Genomic DNA, 19,071 nt, shown 5'->3' with positions numbered 1-19,071 from the left:
TTTAGCGCTTAACCACAGATACTCAGCAGGAGATAATCAAATGCCACCTGATCCTGTCCTAGGCTCTGGAGTGCTTGTGGGTTCTTTTTGACACAGAGACAGGCAGGGTAATCTTTCTAACTCTAAGGAGGCAACAGCTCCGATCTCAGATTCAACTTTTGTGGAGTCCAGGCAGTGGTGTGCTGGTAAATTTTTAACAGGCTCTCTCCCCAGTCCACCTTGGCGCCCCCTCCCGTCCACCTCGGCGCCCCCCCCCCACCTCTGCGTACCCCCAAAATTGCTATAGCCGGGGGGGGGGGGGGGGCAATGCATTAATCTCTCCAGGAAAAAAAAATTAAATGATCCCAGGTTCCAATCTAATTCATGTTTAATATGAGATAAAATGCCATAAATAAGTAAATAAATATAAACTTTTAATGTTCAGCACCTGATTCTCAAAGTGGACATATTCCAAACACTGTAATGAAAATAAAATTATTTTTTTCTACCTTTGTTGTCTGGTGACTTTGTTTCTCTGATCATGCTGGTCCAGTAACTGATTCTGCTGCTCTCTATCTGTTCCCTTGACTCCGTTTCCAGGGCTTCCTTTCCATTTATTTCTTTTCTTTCCTCCTTTCTTCTTCATTTCTGGTCCTCCGCAGACTTGACTGTACAGTGGATCCAGCTTCTGCCTATTTTCTCCATCCATGTGCAGTTTCTCTCCTCACTTCCTTTTCCCTCATCTAATCTCCTTCCTCTATCTTCCCTCCATGTCCAGCATTTCTTCTCTCTCCCTTCTCTCCCCTCCATCCATGTCCAGAATTTCTCTTGCCCTCCCCTCCATCCATGTCCTGAAACTCTCCTCTCTCCCCTGCCCCTCTCTATCCATCCATACCCAGCAATTCTCTTCTCTCCCCTGCCCCCCTCTACCCATCCATGCCCAGCAAGTCTCGCCCCTGCCCCCTCAACCCATCCATACCCAGCAATTCTCCTCCCTCCCCTTCCCTTCCCTTCCCTCCCGCTCCCAAACATGTCCAACGATGTCCTTCGCCCCCACACTCCCCTCCCATCCATCTTTTTTAATTACCTCCGTCGAAACGCGCACTATTTAAAGCCCTGCTGCGTGCTGCCCATCTCCAGGCTTCCCCTGCTTGCTTCGGATGATGTTCGTGCCCTTAGTCCCGCCTTCTCGGAAAAAGGAAATGACGTCAGAATGATGTCAGAAGGCGGGACTAAGGGCACGAACATCATCCGAAGCAAGCAGGGGAAGCCTGGAGACAGGCAGCACGCAGTAGGGCTTTAAATAGTGCGCGTTTCAACGGAGGTAATTAAAAAAGATGGATGGGAGCGGGAGGGGAGGGTGGGGGGCGAAGGACATCGTTGGACATGTTTTGAGCGGCAGGGGAGGTAAGCATGGCCTGTGATGGCGCCCTCCTGCCATGCTTACCTCCCGTATTGGAGCCAGCTCGCCCTCAACAACAACCGGCTCGCAAGAGCTGTCAAAATTTAACAAGCGGCTCTTGCGAGCTGGACAGAGCCGGCTCCAGCACACCACTGAGTCTAGGCTTCTCTTGCATGGGGCTGTATGGCAGCCAACATTGGTGTGGTTCCATGGGTGAGGGCTCACATGAGACTGCTCCAGTAGTCCCTCTTGAGTCATTGGTCTCCCATCTCTCAAGATTACAATCGGTGCATTCTATGGTGTTGGCAGGCAAGACACTGCATGAATTGGTGATGGCAGTCCGATCTTCAGCAAGGAAACTCTCTGGTGCCCCCAGATTTGATAGTCCTGATTACAGATGCCAGCCTCTTAGGATGGGGAGCTCATTGTCTCCAATACACAGTGCTGGGACAGTGGAACTCTGTGGAGGTTTTGTGGCCAATCAATCCTCAAACTCAAAGTGGTTTGCAATGCTCTAATTACATTTGACAATTTTATAAGGGGGGGGAAACCAGTCAGAGTTCTTCCAGACAGTGCAATAACAGTTGCTTATATCAGTAGACAAGGAGGAACCAAGAGCACCCAGCTGGCTCTGAAAGCCTGTCTTCTTTTCATTTGGGTGGAGTCGCATGTTCCAATGATCTCAGCAGCTCACATAGTAGGAAATCTGAATATCCAGGCAGATTACCTTAGCAGGAACTCCTTGGATCTGGGAGAGGGGGAACTTTCCAAGGAAGCTTTATCTCTGATCTTGAAGAAAAAGAAATAGTGATGTTTGGAACTGGATATGATGGCCTTAAAGTGCAATGCAAAGGTTTCCAGATTCTTTAGCAGACATAAGGAATTCAGGTCAGAAGGCCTGGATGTCCTTCTTCAGCCTTGGCCACAAAACTCCCTGATATGTCTTTCCTCCATGGTCAGTGATAGGCAGGAATCGCAACCAGATATCTCAACATTTGAGTCAAGTAATTTTGGTAGCTCCAGATTGGTCATGCAGAGCCTGGTATGTGGACTTAATTTGGTTCCTGATGGATCTGCCCCTACGTTCTTCTGCTTCACAATGGCCTTCAGTCTCAGTGTCCAGTGCAGAGGGAAGACCTTTCTCCATTTGGTTTTATGACTTGGCACTTTGTTAAGAAAGAAGGGATATTCTGATGATGTGATTATAGTTTTGCTTCAGTCTTGGAAACATTTTATTTCCACTACCTATTCCAGAGTTTGGAAGGTTTTTGAAGCATAGTGTGCTGAGAGAGTTGTTTCTCCTCCCCTGTCATCTTTAGTGCAAATTCTGGCCTTTTTACAGGTTGGTTTTAAGAAAGGTTTAGCCTTGAACTCTCTGACGGTACAAGTTGCTGTGCTTGCTTGTTTGAGAGGGCATCTTCAAAAGCCATTTTTGGCATCACATCCAGATATTGTCATATTTTTAAAAGGGGTTAATCAATTGAGACCTCCATTTTTAGCTGTATGTTCAGAATGGAACCTTGATTTGGTGCTTTGAATATTGCAGAGGGCACTCTGTAAGCCTCTTGGTAAAACTATTTTGAAGATCTCTTTTCTGTTGATTATTACTTCAGTAAGAAGAATTTCTGAGCTCCAAACTCTTTCTTGTAGCAACTGTTTCTTGGGTTCACAAAAACTGGGATTTCTATTCAAACTATTCCCTCCTTCCTTACAAAGGTAGTTTCAGCATTCCATCTAAATCAGCTATTGATTCTTCCTCCTCCTGCCATGAGGATCACAGGAAAGATTATCCTACTTTGAAGTTATTGGATGTCTGTTGCACACTGTTAAAATATCTGGACATTTTGAATGATTTTCATCACTCTAATCACCTTTTTTTTGTTCTTTTTGCTGCCTCTAAAAATGTTTGCTGGCTTCTAAAGCTATGATTGCTGGCTTCTAAAGCTATGATTGCATGTTGGTTAAAAGAAACAGTTTCTTTAGCATATATTCCAGCAGGCAAACAACTGCCTTCTGCTTTAAAATCTCTCTCTAGTAGATGCCTTGCTATTTCTTGGGTGGAGTGTCACTTGGTGCAGATCGAGTACTTGGGCTGCTCTGCATACCTCTTCCAAGTATTACAGAGTGTATGTTTCAGCCACACAGATGCTTTCTTTGGGGCATCGGTTCTGCTGGCAGCAGCCTCCATTTCCCTTCCATTTTGAGGATTGCTTTGTTACATCCCACTAGTTCTGAACTTATCTGTGGGATGATAAGAAAGGAAAAGTTATATTTTAGCTGATAATTTTCTTTCCTTTAGTCCCAACAGATCAGTCCAGAAATCGGCCTGTGTCTGCATTATTACAATATATGTTTCTTCTGAGACTTCTTTGTTTAGGTTTGCAGTTTTATTGGCCAGTTCTTCCATGTTTTTTTCTCATGCTTACTGAGATTCTTTATTGGATTTTGAAGGAAATATTTTTTTAAAATTCTGCTCACTGCATGGTTATCGAAATACTGAATTGGACCAGCTGCTCTATCTCCACCTGCTGGTAGATGGACACAACCCACAAGTTCTGGAGGATAATTATCAGGCAAGACAAAATTTTTCCATTCAAATAATTAGTGGTTGCTGTTGTAAACTATTTCTGTTTTGTAGAGGCAATATGAGGTTGGATTCTAGATCAGTTCCTCTAGAATTATATTTTTTGTCATTAAGAAAAACGTGGAAGTATAAATAATTTGTCACTATAAAACACTTCATTCAGAAGAATTCTCATGCATTTTTTTTTTATAGCATTTTAAAATCTTCCTTTTAATGTAAATGTTTAAAATGGTATCACAAGTTTGAGGATATTCAACCAGTGCAGAAGCTCTGTCAGACTGTGATAACATAAGATAAGTGAGCTTGTTCCAATATAGTATTATAAAATTTTGTCCTTAATCTGATCTTAGAAGAAAGGTGGATGGTCAGGGGTCAGTATTCAAAGCAAAATCATACTGGGTGGCCCAGTAGCTGATATTCAATGGCACTTAACCTGAAACAGTGTCACTGAATATCACTTGTGACAGCTGCAGCATTCACTGGTTAGTGCTGGGGTCATCAAGAGGAAGAGTCGGAGAGGAGCCAGGAGTTATGTGGGCACTGGTGATATTTAGTGCCCATGCCCACATAGCTAACCGGGCATGTACTGTAGGATCACACAAAAGGCAGTCCTAACTTTGCTCTGTTAGCTTTTCTGGTATGCCTCTGAATATAAATTCTGGGCTCCGCCAGAGATCTGGATATTCACTGCCATGCTCAGATGAGGCACGGCACTGAATATCCAGGTCTAAGTTAGCTGGCAGCGGTTTGCATTTACAGAAATACTGACCAGTGCTGGCTCAATATTGACCAGTCATAGCTTAATTTGTGGTGCTGCTGGAACTTTTTGTGGCCTTTGTTTCTACTTACTACTTGACTAATCCAGTGGTGTAATTTACTTTTTAGAGCTCATCGGCGATATGTAAAACTAAAACAATCTTTGCAAGAAATCTGTGAAAGGGAAAAAAGAGCTCGACTGAGAAATCAAGAATTTTTAAGAGACTTTGATCAGATTGAAGCTCAAATCATGACACTAAGAGCAAGCAAACAAAAACTGCAGAATCTGAAGGTAAATTGCAATTTCAAAATACAGCATGTAACCTTAAAAGAGAATATGGTTTACATGGTGCATATGCATTGAAACATTCAGTTTTAAGCGTTTTTTACTGAATTGGTGGAATAATATTATTTTGAGTGTAGTCCAAGGAGTGTTTGTGTGTGGAGCGTAGCACCTCCTTTTGTGTGCTGTTTTTCGTCACTAAGTGTGCATTCCAGATGTCAACCTACTCTGACACCGAAGTTATCTTTTCAGCCACGTAGGGATAGGACAAGCCTTCAGAAAAAACTCCGCAGTCAGATATCTCATATCTCAAATTTCCTTCCAAATTCTGGTTGGGCCCATCTTTTTAAGGCTGTCCTTTTATAGAAAATTAGTAAAAAAAAAAAAAAAAAAGGCCCATTTCTGACACAAATGAAATGGGCGCTAGCTAGCAAGGTTTTCCTTAAGAGTGTGTATGTTTGAGAGATTGTGTGTGAGAGTGACTGTGAGAGAGAGAGAGTGAATGTGCGAGTGTGTGTGTGTGACAGAGAGTGAGACTGGGTGTGAGTGTGTCTGTGAGAGAGAGAGAGTGAATGTGCGAGTGTGTGTGTGTGACAGAGAGTGAGACTGGGTGTGAGTGTGTCTGTGAGAGAGAGAGAGTATGTGTGATTCACCTCTCTCCCCTGCTCCCCCCCCCCTCCAGCCACCCAGTGATTCTCCTCTCTCCCCTGCCCCCCCCTCCAGCCACCCAGCGATTCTCCTCGCTCCCCTGATTACCTCCGTCGAAGCGGCTGCGTCATTGAAAGCCCTGCCTGTCTCTAGCCTTCCCTTCGAGTTCGTTCCCTCAGAGTCCCGGCCTCCCGGAAAGAGGAAATGAAGTCAGAAGGCGGGACTCTGAAGGAATGAACTTGAAGGGAAGGCTGGAGACGGGCAGGGCTTTCAATGACGCGGCCGCTTCGACGGAGGTAATCAGGGGAGTGAGGAGAATCGCTGGGTGGCTGGAGGGGGGGGCAGGGGAGAGAGGAGAATCCCTGGGTGGCCGGGAGAGACCTGTGAAGTGACACATGCGCAGAACAGCCTCTGATACGTCCCTCATGCTGGTGATGTCGTGTTCCTTTGCCTAGCAACTCTGCAGCGTTCCCTTCCCTCTCACTGTTCCACCCTCGACATCATCACGTTTTGACGCGAGGGCGGGACAGAGAGAGATGGTTACAGAGTTACGAACCCTTACGAACCCTTCACTGCAGTCTGTCACGGAGTCAGCTTCAGAACGTTGGAGGTGCAAATTATTATAGTAGATGTAATAGAAAATGATCTGCCCATAATAGAGGTGTTTATCTTGATGCCACCAGCCTTGTGTTCAAAGATGTCAACCTCTTTGTAGAACACCAAGTCTAACATATGGCCTTTTAAATGGGCTGTAGATTTGATCAACTACATGAATCCTAGAGCTGCCATCATATCGATGAAAGCAGCAGTGTTGGTGTCTGCAGTTTCAGTATTGTACAGAGTGCCTCTGTCACTGCAGGGCTTAGGGGTACCTGTTTCCCTGTAAGATGCTCCTAAACAGGGCCACCAGGGAGAGCGGGGGGGGGGACGTTTCCTCTGGGCCCTGCCTCCAAGGGGCTCCTATCCAGCAAGGCCTCTAGTGGCAAACAGGCAGGCACACAGGCAGATGGCTGCCCAGATTGGTCTCCTGCTCCTGTGTGCCGCAGTGCTGGGTTATCGCATTATCACATTAACTCTGCTGGCCACAGGTTATTGGGTCCTTCTTCCTGCCTCCTGTGAGAAGTGATTCCCCTTTCTGCATAGGCAGGAGGGGATGTGGCAGGAAGAAGGACCTGTAGCCGGCAAAGCAGAGTTAACAACATGATAATCCGGGTCCCAGCACACAGGAGCAAGAAAGGAGAGTGGAGACGCGGACCGAGGGAGCAGACGCAATAAGCTACTGGCAGGTCAGTGAGGTTACAGCCTGTGATGGTCAAACTGTAATTTTGATTTGATGGTGTTTGTTGTTGCTTGTGAATTGGTGTAGAGAAAAATAAAATCATTTATCCTGCATACCACTTCAAAAAGAGACGATCCAGGCTTAAAGGAACAGATTCCAATTCAGCATTTGTCCTTGGTTGCTATAACTATTCAGTACTATAACGTTCTCATTTCTATACATTGACAGTATTACAGTTTTATGGTATAGTGTGATTTAATTGACTGATATCCCTGTACTGCCATTCACCGGCTAACAATTTTCCATTGTCATCTAGATGAAATATGTCTGACTCCTGAGGCAGGCGCTTGCCATGCCAAAACACAGGACTGCGTAGAGTCCATTCAGTCTTCTTGATATTTTGGACTTATCGGCCTTTGTATCTTACATATTTTTAGTATTAATAAATTGTTTCCCCTGGTTGGAATTACATTGGTCTCTCCCAATTGGTTTTCTTTGTTCTTGTGTTTTGCTTTGGGAGCAGTCTTCTTTTTTTCAAGAAATAGACAAACGTGCTGCAAGGAGATATAATAAATAAAGACAATATTTATTTATTTAGATTTTATTTACTTATTTAGATTTTGCTCACACCTTTTTCAGTAGTAGTTCAAGGTGAGTTACATTCAGGTACACACTGGATATTTCTCTGTCCCAGGAGGGCTCACAATCTAAGCTTGTACCTGAGGCAATGGAGGGTTAAGTGACTTGCCCAAGGTCACAAGGAGCAGCAGTGGAATTTGAACCGGCCACCTCTGGATTGCAAGACCGGTGCTCTAACCACTAGGCCACTCCTCCACTAGGCCAAATACATCAACAGTATCGGTAAGAGAAGGGGAAAGGGAAATGGGACTTGATATACCGCCTTTCTGAGGTTTTTGCAACTACATTCAAAGCAGTTTACATATATTCAGATACTTATTTTGTACCAGGGGCAATGGAGGGTTGTGACTTGCCCAGAGTCACAAGGAGCTGCAGTGGGAATCAAACTCAGTTCCCCAGGATCAAAGTCCACTGCACTAACCACTAGGCTACTCACAGAGACTCAAGTGCCATTTGAAAGTGAGTTACAAAGTCCGACTGATGAAGGAAAGTAGAAAAAGCAGTAGAGAGAGGTCTTCTATTTCTGAATTTCCTAGAGATTTGGAAAATCGTTAGTTCCGAACATCATTCATGCAAGTCGAGCTACAAAATGTGGAAATTATACCAAGGGACTGGTTAGTATGGAGTCCAGCAAAACAGGCATTGTACTGTTTTCCTTATGTCTTTTCTCAACTTTCAGTCAAAATGTTCATCCCACATTGTCATCAATTTCTGGTTACCACAAAAACCTCAAATGGAAAAAGTTATGAGAAAGTTCCAGAACATCAGGAAAGTTCAGAACACAAAAAAACGCTATGTCATGTAGCGCATGCTAGAATCTGGTCTGAAATCTGGTCGCAATCAAGCATCATTTGCATAACAGTATAGAGAGTAAAACATATTTGTGGAAACAGATACTTTGGAGATTTCTTGATGTTACATTTTTTTTTAGCAGAGAGAGGTCTAGCATTTAGAGGAGACAATAATGTAATTGGAGATCCAAATAATGTAATTTTTTTTGGCATTCTGGAGTTGTTAAGTCACTATGATTCTCTTCTAGAGCATCATTTCAGAGTGAGAAAATCACAACAAGTACCTCATTCTCAGATGCAAGTCCAAACTATCAGCTGACACACAGAATAAGTTCATAGAGTGCTATGCTGATCATGTTAGAATAATAAATTGCAGAATCTCTTTCCATTAATTTTTTTTCTATCATTGTTGATGCCACTCCCGATTCTGCTGACATAGAACAAACTAGTTTCATCTTAAGATATGTTCTTCTGAAGGAGGAAACTGGATTATAGCAGATTGAAAAGAGATTCTTGAGTTTGTAAACTGCAATAAAAAGACTGATGAAGACATTGAGGTTCTTGGAAAATATCAAATTTACATTTTCTGAATTTGATGGAAATAGATTACCAACAAAGTGTTGAAAGCAAAGAAATGTTCATTAGAAATTCAAATTAAAAAAACATTTGGAACTTAGTATCAAACTTGAAAGTTATTGGAGAAAATTGGAGTGCCATTTTGAAAGAAAGTAAACTAGTTGCTGAAAATATGGGTTTCAACACAGAATTTCCACAAATTAGAATTAGGAAAAGAAAATGAATGGCCGATGAACCAGACCAATCAAATATATCGGAGGTAAATGAAAGTGATCGTAAGAATGGTTAAAAAAAGTCTTTTATGTTTTAATTGTGTTACTGTAAACGTAAGCGTGACATGAAGCATGTGTGAAATTTCATGAAGTGTTCAGCTTATCTGTAGAAGAAAAAGTTAAAACCTTTTGTTCCAACTACAGCGTTGATGTTTGTTCTTCAGTATTGTTTGAAGAAATTGACACTTTAAAAGCAATCCACACAGCCAATATTGGAAATGACCCAATGGAGCCGCTTGAACTATTGGACAAGTTAAAGTGTTTGAATCTGTCCTTTATGCATATTGAGCCTACAAATAGGTGGGAAAATGTGGGATACAAATGTAACCAATAAATAAATATTTTGTACTCTACCAGTATCTATGGCTCAAGCTGAATAATCATTCAGCCCCTTGAAAAGAATAAAAAGCCGCCTTTGATTAACCATGTGACAGCAGAGAGTCAGTAATTTAGGATTGCTTGCCATTGAGGCTGAATTAGGAAGACGCATCAACTTTGACACTGTCATAGAAACATTTGCCAACAAAAAAGCTTGCAAAGCATTCCTCCACTAGAACACAACCACAGCCTATCTTTACGTAAGTATGTCAGTAGCCGGTCTCTGTGAATATACTTACATAAAGCTGAACATCTCTCTATATAAAAGGCACCACCAACGTTCTATGAAGCCTCCAGCCGGAAGTGTGAAGGGGGAGAGATATCCGGTTTCCCCATGAGTGTCTGCCCCGCCCTTGCTCTCTCTGTAACACAAACAATGTAGGAAAACACAGCAAAGCACGAAATCAAATCGCTCTCTGTAACAGTGAAGGACTCAGAGGGGGGAGGGGAGAGAGGGCAGAGGGCAGGGACAGAGATATCCGGTTTCCCCATGAGTGTCTGCCCCGCCCTTGCTCTCTCTGTAACACAAACAGTGAAGGAAAACACAGCAAAGCAGGAAATCAAATCGCTCTCTCTGTAACAGTGAAAGACTCAGAGGGGGGAGGGGAGAGAGGGCAGAGGGCAGGGACATACACACTCCCACATGCACACAGAAGAAAACCTTGCTAGCCCCCGTTTCATTTGCATCAGAAACGGGGCTTTTTTACTAGTTCTTTATAATTATTACAATATATTAAATTTTACTTTTGACTGATGATTGGGGGTGAGGGGGAAGGGCCCTTAAGATTGTTTGTCCTGGGTCAGGTTTTGTCTCTCCGCAACCCTCCTCCTGAAGTCCTGTGTTTGGGGATGTAAGAGACATTAAGAAACTGGTATAAGCCTACCTTCATTCATAAACGGTAACCAGAACATGATAGAGAACCTGAGGAAAAGCATTGTTGTGATCCATGGGAGAGGAATAGTGGCAAAGAGTCCAGGAAGCAGACAGCTCTAGCTCTGAGAAGGGAGGAAGCCCAAGGGATAGTGGAAAAAGTAGTCACTAGGGCCCTGCACCTCTAGGTAAGCTGGAGGAGCTCTACCCAGTGAGGAAAGCCAGCCCAAGGTTAGGGCTTGGGAACACGAGGAGCCAAGGAGGGCTGGTGCTTATACTGTTTCCCAGAGCCAGTTGAAGCAACCCACTAAGTGGAGCCTTTTGTGAGATGATGAGCAGCGGCATTAATCAGAATTTACGCGTACAACTTGCTAGGCGTATTCTTTAAAGTGGTGTGTGTAAATTCTAATGCATGCTGCCAAAAGGGGGCACGGCCATGGGTATGGAAAGGGCAGATAGGCAGACCATGGGCCTTCCGAAAATCTACACACATGATTATAGAATACACCTGCTCCGTGCCCAACTTAGGTGCCAGTATTTAGTGTAAACGGATGCGCCTAAAGTTAGATGCAGGCATGACCGTTAGGTGTATTATATAAATCACACCTAAATCTAGGCGTGGATTACAGAATACGCCTAGGCTGAAATATTTTCAACGCTGATTTTTCAGGCGCCATATATAGAATCTAGTTCAATGTGTATAAAATACCATAAAATTTCATAAAACTCAAGATGTTTCTTTATTAAAATTCTTGATACCACGCCAATTTTGAAAACATGTCATAGTGGTTTACAAATAAAATAAAATAGCAATAAAATTCTTTGAAATGTAGCTCTGTTCTTACTTACAGCATGGCTATTGAGTGGGCATGTTTGAAGTGGAAAAGATATTCATCAGGAGTTATTTTCACTTTACTCAATTTCAGGAAGTTGTCCACCTTGGTGGTGTACCTCCGAGTTTGTTGAATCTTTGAAGACTAGTGCTTCAACAGAGACATTGTTCCCCTCTAGGCCTCAGTAATGGAGATCTCGAATTTTCTCCAGGCCGGATTGGATAAAGGTCTGGCCTTGTCCTCTCTTTAAATTCATTCGACAGCTTTGACTTTCTTCTGGGGCCCAGTGAAGGCTAGGCCTTTGGCTCTCCACGCAGATGTTTCCAGGGGGTTAAGCATTTGAAGTCTGCATTTAAGAGCATTGTTCCTTCATGGGACTTGAACCTGGTTCTGGAAACACTTTTCCAGGACCCCTTTTGAGTCTTTGCATTTTGCGTCCTTCAAGGATCTCTCTTTGAAGGTGGTCTTTTTGGTGGTGATCACGTCTGTTTGGCACATTTCAGAGCGTTAGGCTTTTTCTTGCCAGGAACCTTTTCTTCTCTTTTCCAAGGAGAAAGTAGTTCTCCGGCTAGTCCCATCCTTTTTGTCGAAGGTTGTATCCCTGTTTCATGTCAATCAGGTTATTTGTCTACTGGCATTTTGTCGCCTGGATTCCTTGTTTTGGTTGGATGGTCTGAGAGAGTTGCACTGTTATTTGAAGAGAACTGAGGAGTTTTGAAGGACAGATATACTTTTTGTCCTCTTTGGGAGTGCAGGGAAAGGTGAGGCTGCCTCCAAAGCTACTATAGCTTAATGGATTAGTTTACTTGCTTGTGGGTAGGCAATTGCTGCCTGAGCTCAAACCTCATTCTACAGGGGCACAAGCCTCCTCCTAGGCAGAAGCTTTTTCTTTGGAGTAGGAAACCTCTCCGTATAGCTCTTAGGAAACTCAAGGCCAATAAATCCAAAGGTGGAGTACGGTTCCCTGATTTTGAATTATGTAATTAAGCTTTTCTTTTACGGGCTGTTAAATGGTGGATGTGTGATGGTACTGATCCTCCTTCTCCAGTATGGTTACAATTGGAAGAGCAGTTATCCTGTCTTATACCTTTGAGATCTAGAATTGGCTCTATTGGTTTCAAATCTCCTACTGATTGTTAGCAATTAAACGTTTGGACAATTTACAACCACATCCAATTTTACAATCCACTTATGCTCAGTTATGGGGTAATCCTTATGTAACAGTAAGACCCAGGTTTTTTGGTCTGATTGGTGCAGGTTAGTTATTTTGCATATTTCAGATATCATGGGAAAAAACTGTCTATACCTTTAATTTTTTGCATTCCAAATTTTCTCTCCCCAGTTCCCAATTTTTTAAATATCTTCAGATTAGGTCTTCACTGAACACTTACATGTATCTGTCCAGACTTGATTCTACTCTGCCAGACGTTCTTCACATTTTTACAGAAGCTCTTTCACAGTCTAACTCATCTTGTTTCTATTATAATTTGCTTATGTCTATTTATGATAATTGTAATTCTGCCCTACAGCATTTATGGGCTGATGAATTGACACACTCCCTTACTGAGAAACAATGAACTGTTTTTTGGACAAAATCTAACAGGCCTTTGGCCTCGGCCCCTCTTTTACAGTCCCTTTTTTTTTGTTATGCATAAGGTCTCTTGGAACCCAATTAAAGAGTAAATAGTCAACTTTCAAATGTATGCTGCTCGTGTCAATCTGTGGGTCACATTAGACAACATGCTCTTTATTTGACCCAACTTGCATTTTTTTTGGAATATGGTTTGGCACAGAATTTCCAAAATTTCTATTCCTTTATCTTATGAAATTTATAATATTCAGATCTCTAGTATGTCAACACTTTTTACGTCAAGACTCGTATACATTATTTGATGCTCTGATATCCTTGGCCCTGAAAATTATTTTTAGTGAATGTAAAGACAACTCGAAGGTATCTTTTGTTTTTTTGGTGGAACTCAGTGTGTCTTATTTATAAATATGAATCCTGGCTAGCTGGAAAAGCAAAGAAATTGGATGTTTTTCTAAAAACATGGGAACCTCTCAAGGTTTCTTGTTCCATTACCTGATGTATGCTGTAGCATTGAACTTATTGTTTATTCTACCTAGAGGGGCATTTTCGAAAGAAACGTCCGAGTTGTGATTTGGACATCCTTGCAAAATGGCGAAATCCAGGGGCGGAGAAACCTGTATTTTCGAAACAAGATGGACGTCCATCTTTTGTTTCGAAAATACCGTCATAGACGTCCAAATCCTTAAATTTGGACGTCCCTAGATTTGAACGTCCAGAGACATGGACGTTTCTGACTTTCGGCGATTTTCGAAACCAAAGACGTCCATGTCAAAAACGTCCTAATGCAAGCCATTTGGACGTGGGAGGAGCCAGCATTTGTTGTGCACTGGTCTCCCTGACATGCCAGGACACCAACCGGGCACCCTAGGGGGCACTGCAGTGGACTTCATAAAATGCTCCCAGGAACATAGCTCCCTTACCTTGTGTGCTGAGCCCCCCCCCCCCCCAGGAACAACTGTACACCACTACCATAGCCTTATGGGTGAAGGGGGGCACCTATATATGGGTATAGTGGGTTTGTGGTGGGTTTTGGAGAGCTCGTTTCCTCCAAAAATGTAACAGGTGGGGGGGGGGGGGGGTATAGGCCTGGGTCCACCTGTCTGAAGTGCACTGCAGTACCCAGTAAACCTGCTCCAGGGACCTTCATGCGCTGTCATGCACCTGAGTATGACATCTGAGGCTGGCACGACATAATTTTAAAGATGTTTTTTGAGGGTGGGAGGGGGTTAGTGACCACTGGGGGAGTAAGGGGAGGTCATCCCCGATTCCCTCCGGTGGTCATCTGGTCATTTCGGGCACCTTTTTGTGCCTTATTCGTAAGGAAAACATGTTCGGGTGAAAACGTCCAAGTGTTCATCAGGGACGTCCTTGTTTTTTTCGATTATGGGTCAAAGATATCCAAGTGTTAGGCACACCCAAGTCCCGCCTTTGCTATGCCTCCGACACGTCCCTTGAACTTTGGACGTCCTTGCAACGGACTACAGGTGGAGACGTCCAAAATCGTTTTTTGATTATACCGATTTGGACGTTTCTAGGTGAAGGACGCCCATCTTCTTATTTATGTCGAAAGATGGACGTCCTCTTTCGAAAATGAGCCCACTAGTCTCCTGGTTGATAAGTTTGTATTTTATTTCTGTGTGTTTGTAATATTGTACTTTGGTAATATTGTATTGCTGTACAGCTCTGCATAACCCTAGTAGTGCTCTAGAAATGTTAAGTAGTAGTAGTAGTAATTTTATATTTCTGTTCCTCTTGCAAATTATTTCAATACCAATGATTTGAACAAAAAAAAAAAGCTCATTCTACCCGGGCAATCCTCCTCCCAGGCAGAATTTTCTTTGATTCCAGCAGAAGGTATTTTTGCAGCGCGGCAACTTGGTCGTCTTCATTCCTTTATGAAGCGTTACCGCCTAGATATTCATTCACATCAGGAGGCAGCTTTCAGAGCTTCTGTTCTGTCTCGAGTATTGCCTGCTTCCTGTCCTAGTTAAATACTGCTTTGTCACTTGCTGGTCATTGGGAATGGTCCGGAGATAATGACAAGGAAGATGAAATTAGACTTACTAATTTTCTTTCCTCGATTATCTCCAGATCATTCCCAAACCCGACCTATGAAGACTGATCTGGGGTTTCCTGTGATTTCTTTCAGTAGGTAATGGTGAAGAGTGCAGAAGAGTTAGTTGCTGTGAGTCTTGATTGAGCTCCAGCAGTCTTTGTGTGTGCTGTTATGTTTAAAAAAAATTAAAAAAAGAAGTTATGAAGCAGTAAACAGTGCACCTTTGTGAACTTCTTATTCTGATTGTTTCTATCCTCTTCTGGGGTTTTTGGGGGAGACCTTTTTTTTTTTTACCACTTCAAGCTTTGTCAATAGAAATACTGGCTGGCTCAGGGCTGCACACCATGTTATTAGGTGACATCACTCAGTTGTTCTCAGTCTTCCCATCTGCTGTTAGGAGGGTATGTACCTGCTCATTGGGAATGGTCTGTAGATATTCAAGGAAAGAAAATTAGCAGGTAAATCTAATTTCACCTTATCTCCTATTGACCACTATGACCATTGAGATTTTCTCAAGCAAACTTATTAGTCGCTCCCCCTCCATCAAGACTGAGACTAGTTTATACTTGTCTCTCAGCCTTTAGGTTTTTGCCCCCCTAGCTGAGGAATATTTTACCTGCTGATATCAGTTTTGAATGATCCTTTTGGAAATTTAAATCTGGTGTAAAAGCGTGGATTTTTTTGCCAGGTCTTCCCTGATGCTTAATTCTGAGGCACATCTCTGGCACCACCCCTTTCTCCTGTGTTTCAATGTTTGGATCTGATTGTTTGTTTTAGAAAATTATTGTTGTGCTATGTGTCACAGTCGTCATCGCCATCGTCCGTGCCTTGCTCGTCAGTGCCCTGTTCCTTCTTCTAAACCTATTAAAATTACCTGCAGTTCCAGTGACCTGTGGGGTCACTGTAGAGTGGTGGAGGCCAAGCTGGTGATGTCATCAGCACTGAACACTTCTTAAGCTGGCTTCTGAGTGTGCTCAGTGTTTGGGCAATTATCCTTGATTGGGCCCAGGCCTACCTGGGGCTCGGCAAGTTCCAACTACTGTTTCTTTGTGAGCCCGTGGCCTGAATCTTTGCTACAGCTTTTTCCTTATGCTTTGTTCCAGTGGAAGTTTGCTTCCAAGCCTGCTAGTCCTGAGAGGTAAAGCTTTGCCTACAGCTTTCACCTTATGCTGTGTTCCTGTGAAGCCTGCTTTCAAGCCTGGTAGTCCAGAGGAGTAAAAGCTTTTGATGTATGCTGTGTTCCTGTGAAGCCTGGTAGTCCTAAGGAGTAAAGCCTTGCCTTCAGCTTTCATCTTATTCTTGGTTCCTGTGAAGCCTGCTTTCAAGCCTGGTAGTCTTAAGGAGTAAATGTTCTGCCTACAGCTTTCATCTTTGCTTTGGTCCAGTGAAGCCTGCTGCCAAGCTGTGTGTCCAGAGCCTTCTGTGCCTCAGCTGAGATTCCAGTCGCCCACAGTGAGTCCTTGGTCGCTGTATGCAGCGAGTGGCTATGTGCTGTGTTTCGGACCGTGTGAGCTGGACGATGGGGAGTGCTTCAGGTGCAGTGGCTGAGGCCACATCTCGAGGTGTCTCTGGACGAGGGAGCGGAGCTTGGAGCGCGGAGGGGTCCGCTTGGGCTTGGTGGCTGTGCTGTTTAGTCTTCTGCCTTGGGAGCACCAGCTCAGGTTTGGCTTCTTCACTTTGATGGCCTTGGGAGCGTCGGCTTGGGCTCTGTTACTTTATCTTGCCTACCTTGGGAGCATTTGGCTCAGGCGCCTCATTGACTGTTTGCTTGTCTTACGTGACATCCCTTGTCTTCAGTGAGTGAAGTGACCTGCTCTTGCCTCTACCTGCAGTGCAGGTCTCTTAAGAGACTTTCTTTTTCCTTTGTTTTTGCTTCGGCTCCACTCTGGTTTGGAGGGAGCTTGCCGTGGCGGTTCAGCGGCTTACATGAATGTACTGACAGAATGAACCCTTTTCTTAACCCCCAGGGGTAGTATTGCCTGTTTGTCTTTGCCCCGCTGGGGCTGGCCCTTTGCTTGGTCTTTTGTGTTCTATTGTATGCCATATGTTTGCATTGCTCTGTTAGTATTGAGATGCGCAGCTAGGCTGCTTATGTTTGATTTCCCTATACAGCTAGGCTGTTCTACTTTACCTTATTTGATGCTTTATGTTTGCCTTGCTTCACCTAGGTTAAGACTGTGTACCTAGGCTGCCTGTTTTTCTTTCTGTGCTGTTTGGCTACCCTTTTAGCCCTGTGTTTTTTGCTACTAATAAAGCTGCCTCAGTTCATTCCCACGTGTGGTCCAGTCCATTTCTTTGGAGTACTCTTAGTTCTGAGGGGACTCGGTCTACCAAGAGGTGGTTGGGTGATTCTCGAGAGGCCACCTCTGGGCCAAGGGCTCTCAAACGTCATACTATGTTTCATCTATCCTCCTTTATTGTATCAATCCCATTATCTGGTTATAACATTTTTACCCCCTTCTATCTGTTACAGAATGATCTCTTGTTGTATTTTTTAAAATGTTTGCTTTTATTGTCCATATGATTTTGGAATTAATTGATCTTATTTTTACTAGAGGAACAGATAATAGTTTTAATAATTTTTTTTATTTAGGGTTTTTTTTGAGGGGTGGGGGAGACCTGAACTTAATCGGGATGGGGGGGAGGAGTGGCATTGGGAGGGGGGGGGGGTCCGGTTAAGTACATAAAAAAACGTTATATAAATTTTGGAGTGTGTTTTTTGCTTTCAAATGAAAGGTTGAACAACAATAACAGGACTGTTGTTAGGTTTCTAATAATTGCGTTGAATGTCGAATGATCTAATGTGGCTTGGTGTCATTTTCTTCTTCCTCTTGTTGTATGTTTACCTTGTTAATAAAGACTTCATGCAAATAAAAAAAAAAATCTTACAGTTGTCTCAAGCTCTGTTAACTGGCCTTGTGGCAAAGTCTGAAAATCCATCTTTCAGTATGTTTCTTATTTATATTTTCCCCCTTTTTCTGCCATGCCTTTGTTCTTTTGAAATAGTCAAACATCAAAATATGATGACTCTTTCTTATGCCTTACTATAGCATTATTAATTAAAATGTAATTTCTGTTTATGTAGATGAGCAAAGTATATATGTTACAATATTTTAAATATTTTTGAATAAGAAGAAATATATTATTTCACACATATTAAATAATCTGTAAATACTGACCTTTGTACAAAATTTGAAAAAGATTGTGTATCTCTTATGTAACAGAAAGATTGACAGAAACTACTTAAATATATTTTACTATGTATCTGCAGTCACACAGAATTCTAATCCCTCTTACTATCTCCCTATATATGATACAGTTCAATACCATAGCTGCTTTCTTCGCTAAAAGCAGTAAAGCTCTTTTAGATGCCATGCCTAAAAACATCTTATAATAACTTGGAGCATGCTGGCAAGAGTAGTCACTTGTGACTATGTATGAAACCCCCTCAGCTTTTCGATATTGTATTAAGCAAAAAATGGTAGCATCACTCCATTATTCAGAAAAGCGAACTGCATGCTTGTCCCTTAGGCTGCAGCATTCATTAAGAGAAGCTTACTGGGCTGAAAGCTGGAAGCAGATGATAACGGGATATGATTTTCATATTTAATGCATTCCTTGGAAGAGTATGTGTGCTGCAGATTGATAGAAGAATCAACTGCTACTTTACTAAAAGACTTTCTAGTTTGCCCCATAGCTATCGATGGAATCATTCAGCCAAGAAATTAACTTTTTCTCCTTGTACCTGCTTTATGCATTGGCTAAGCAGGCTGTCTGGCCGCCACTGAATGTTATTATGCTGTTAACTGGTATTTAAGACTCTTATCAGAAAAGAAACAGAGGCCACATTATTTTGTTTTTATAGTTGAAGGAAGGTTTTAGTTTTTTTTTCTTCAGTACATTAGCAAGCATTAATCTGAGTTTTCTTTATAGGAAGTTTCCCTCTTCCCGCTCTCCTGTGTAGATTATTAAAACTAAATCTTGATTTTACTGCATTTTGCCACCTTCTGTCCAATGATAGTGACCTTGACTTTTCTGAAGTTATTTAAGAAACTTGTTGAAAAGGAAAAATGTCAGACAATGTTTAATATTATTTTATAGAGTATTATTTATGATGTTATTTTATCTTAAAG

At 42.6% G+C, this 19,071-nt stretch overlaps 1 protein-coding gene across 2 annotated transcripts in view; it reads left to right on the top strand.

Annotated features, from left to right (window-relative positions):
* Positions 1-19,071, top strand: part of KIZ (kizuna centrosomal protein) — a 304,318-nt gene that overhangs the window by 18,404 nt on the left and 266,843 nt on the right. For both annotated transcript variants that reach the window (XM_030196224.1, XM_030196225.1), the window contains exon 3: positions 4,851-5,013. In XM_030196224.1, the coding sequence (XP_030052084.1) occupies positions 4,851-5,013 (163 nt within the window). The remainder of the gene's footprint in view (positions 1-4,850; positions 5,014-19,071) is intronic.

Source organism: Microcaecilia unicolor, chromosome 3 (genome assembly GCF_901765095.1).
Source record: "Microcaecilia unicolor chromosome 3, aMicUni1.1, whole genome shotgun sequence".
Lineage (NCBI taxonomy): Eukaryota > Metazoa > Chordata > Amphibia > Gymnophiona > Siphonopidae > Microcaecilia > Microcaecilia unicolor.
Note: the sequence above shows the minus strand (reverse complement) of the source record. Positions and strands in the feature narration are given on the sequence as shown.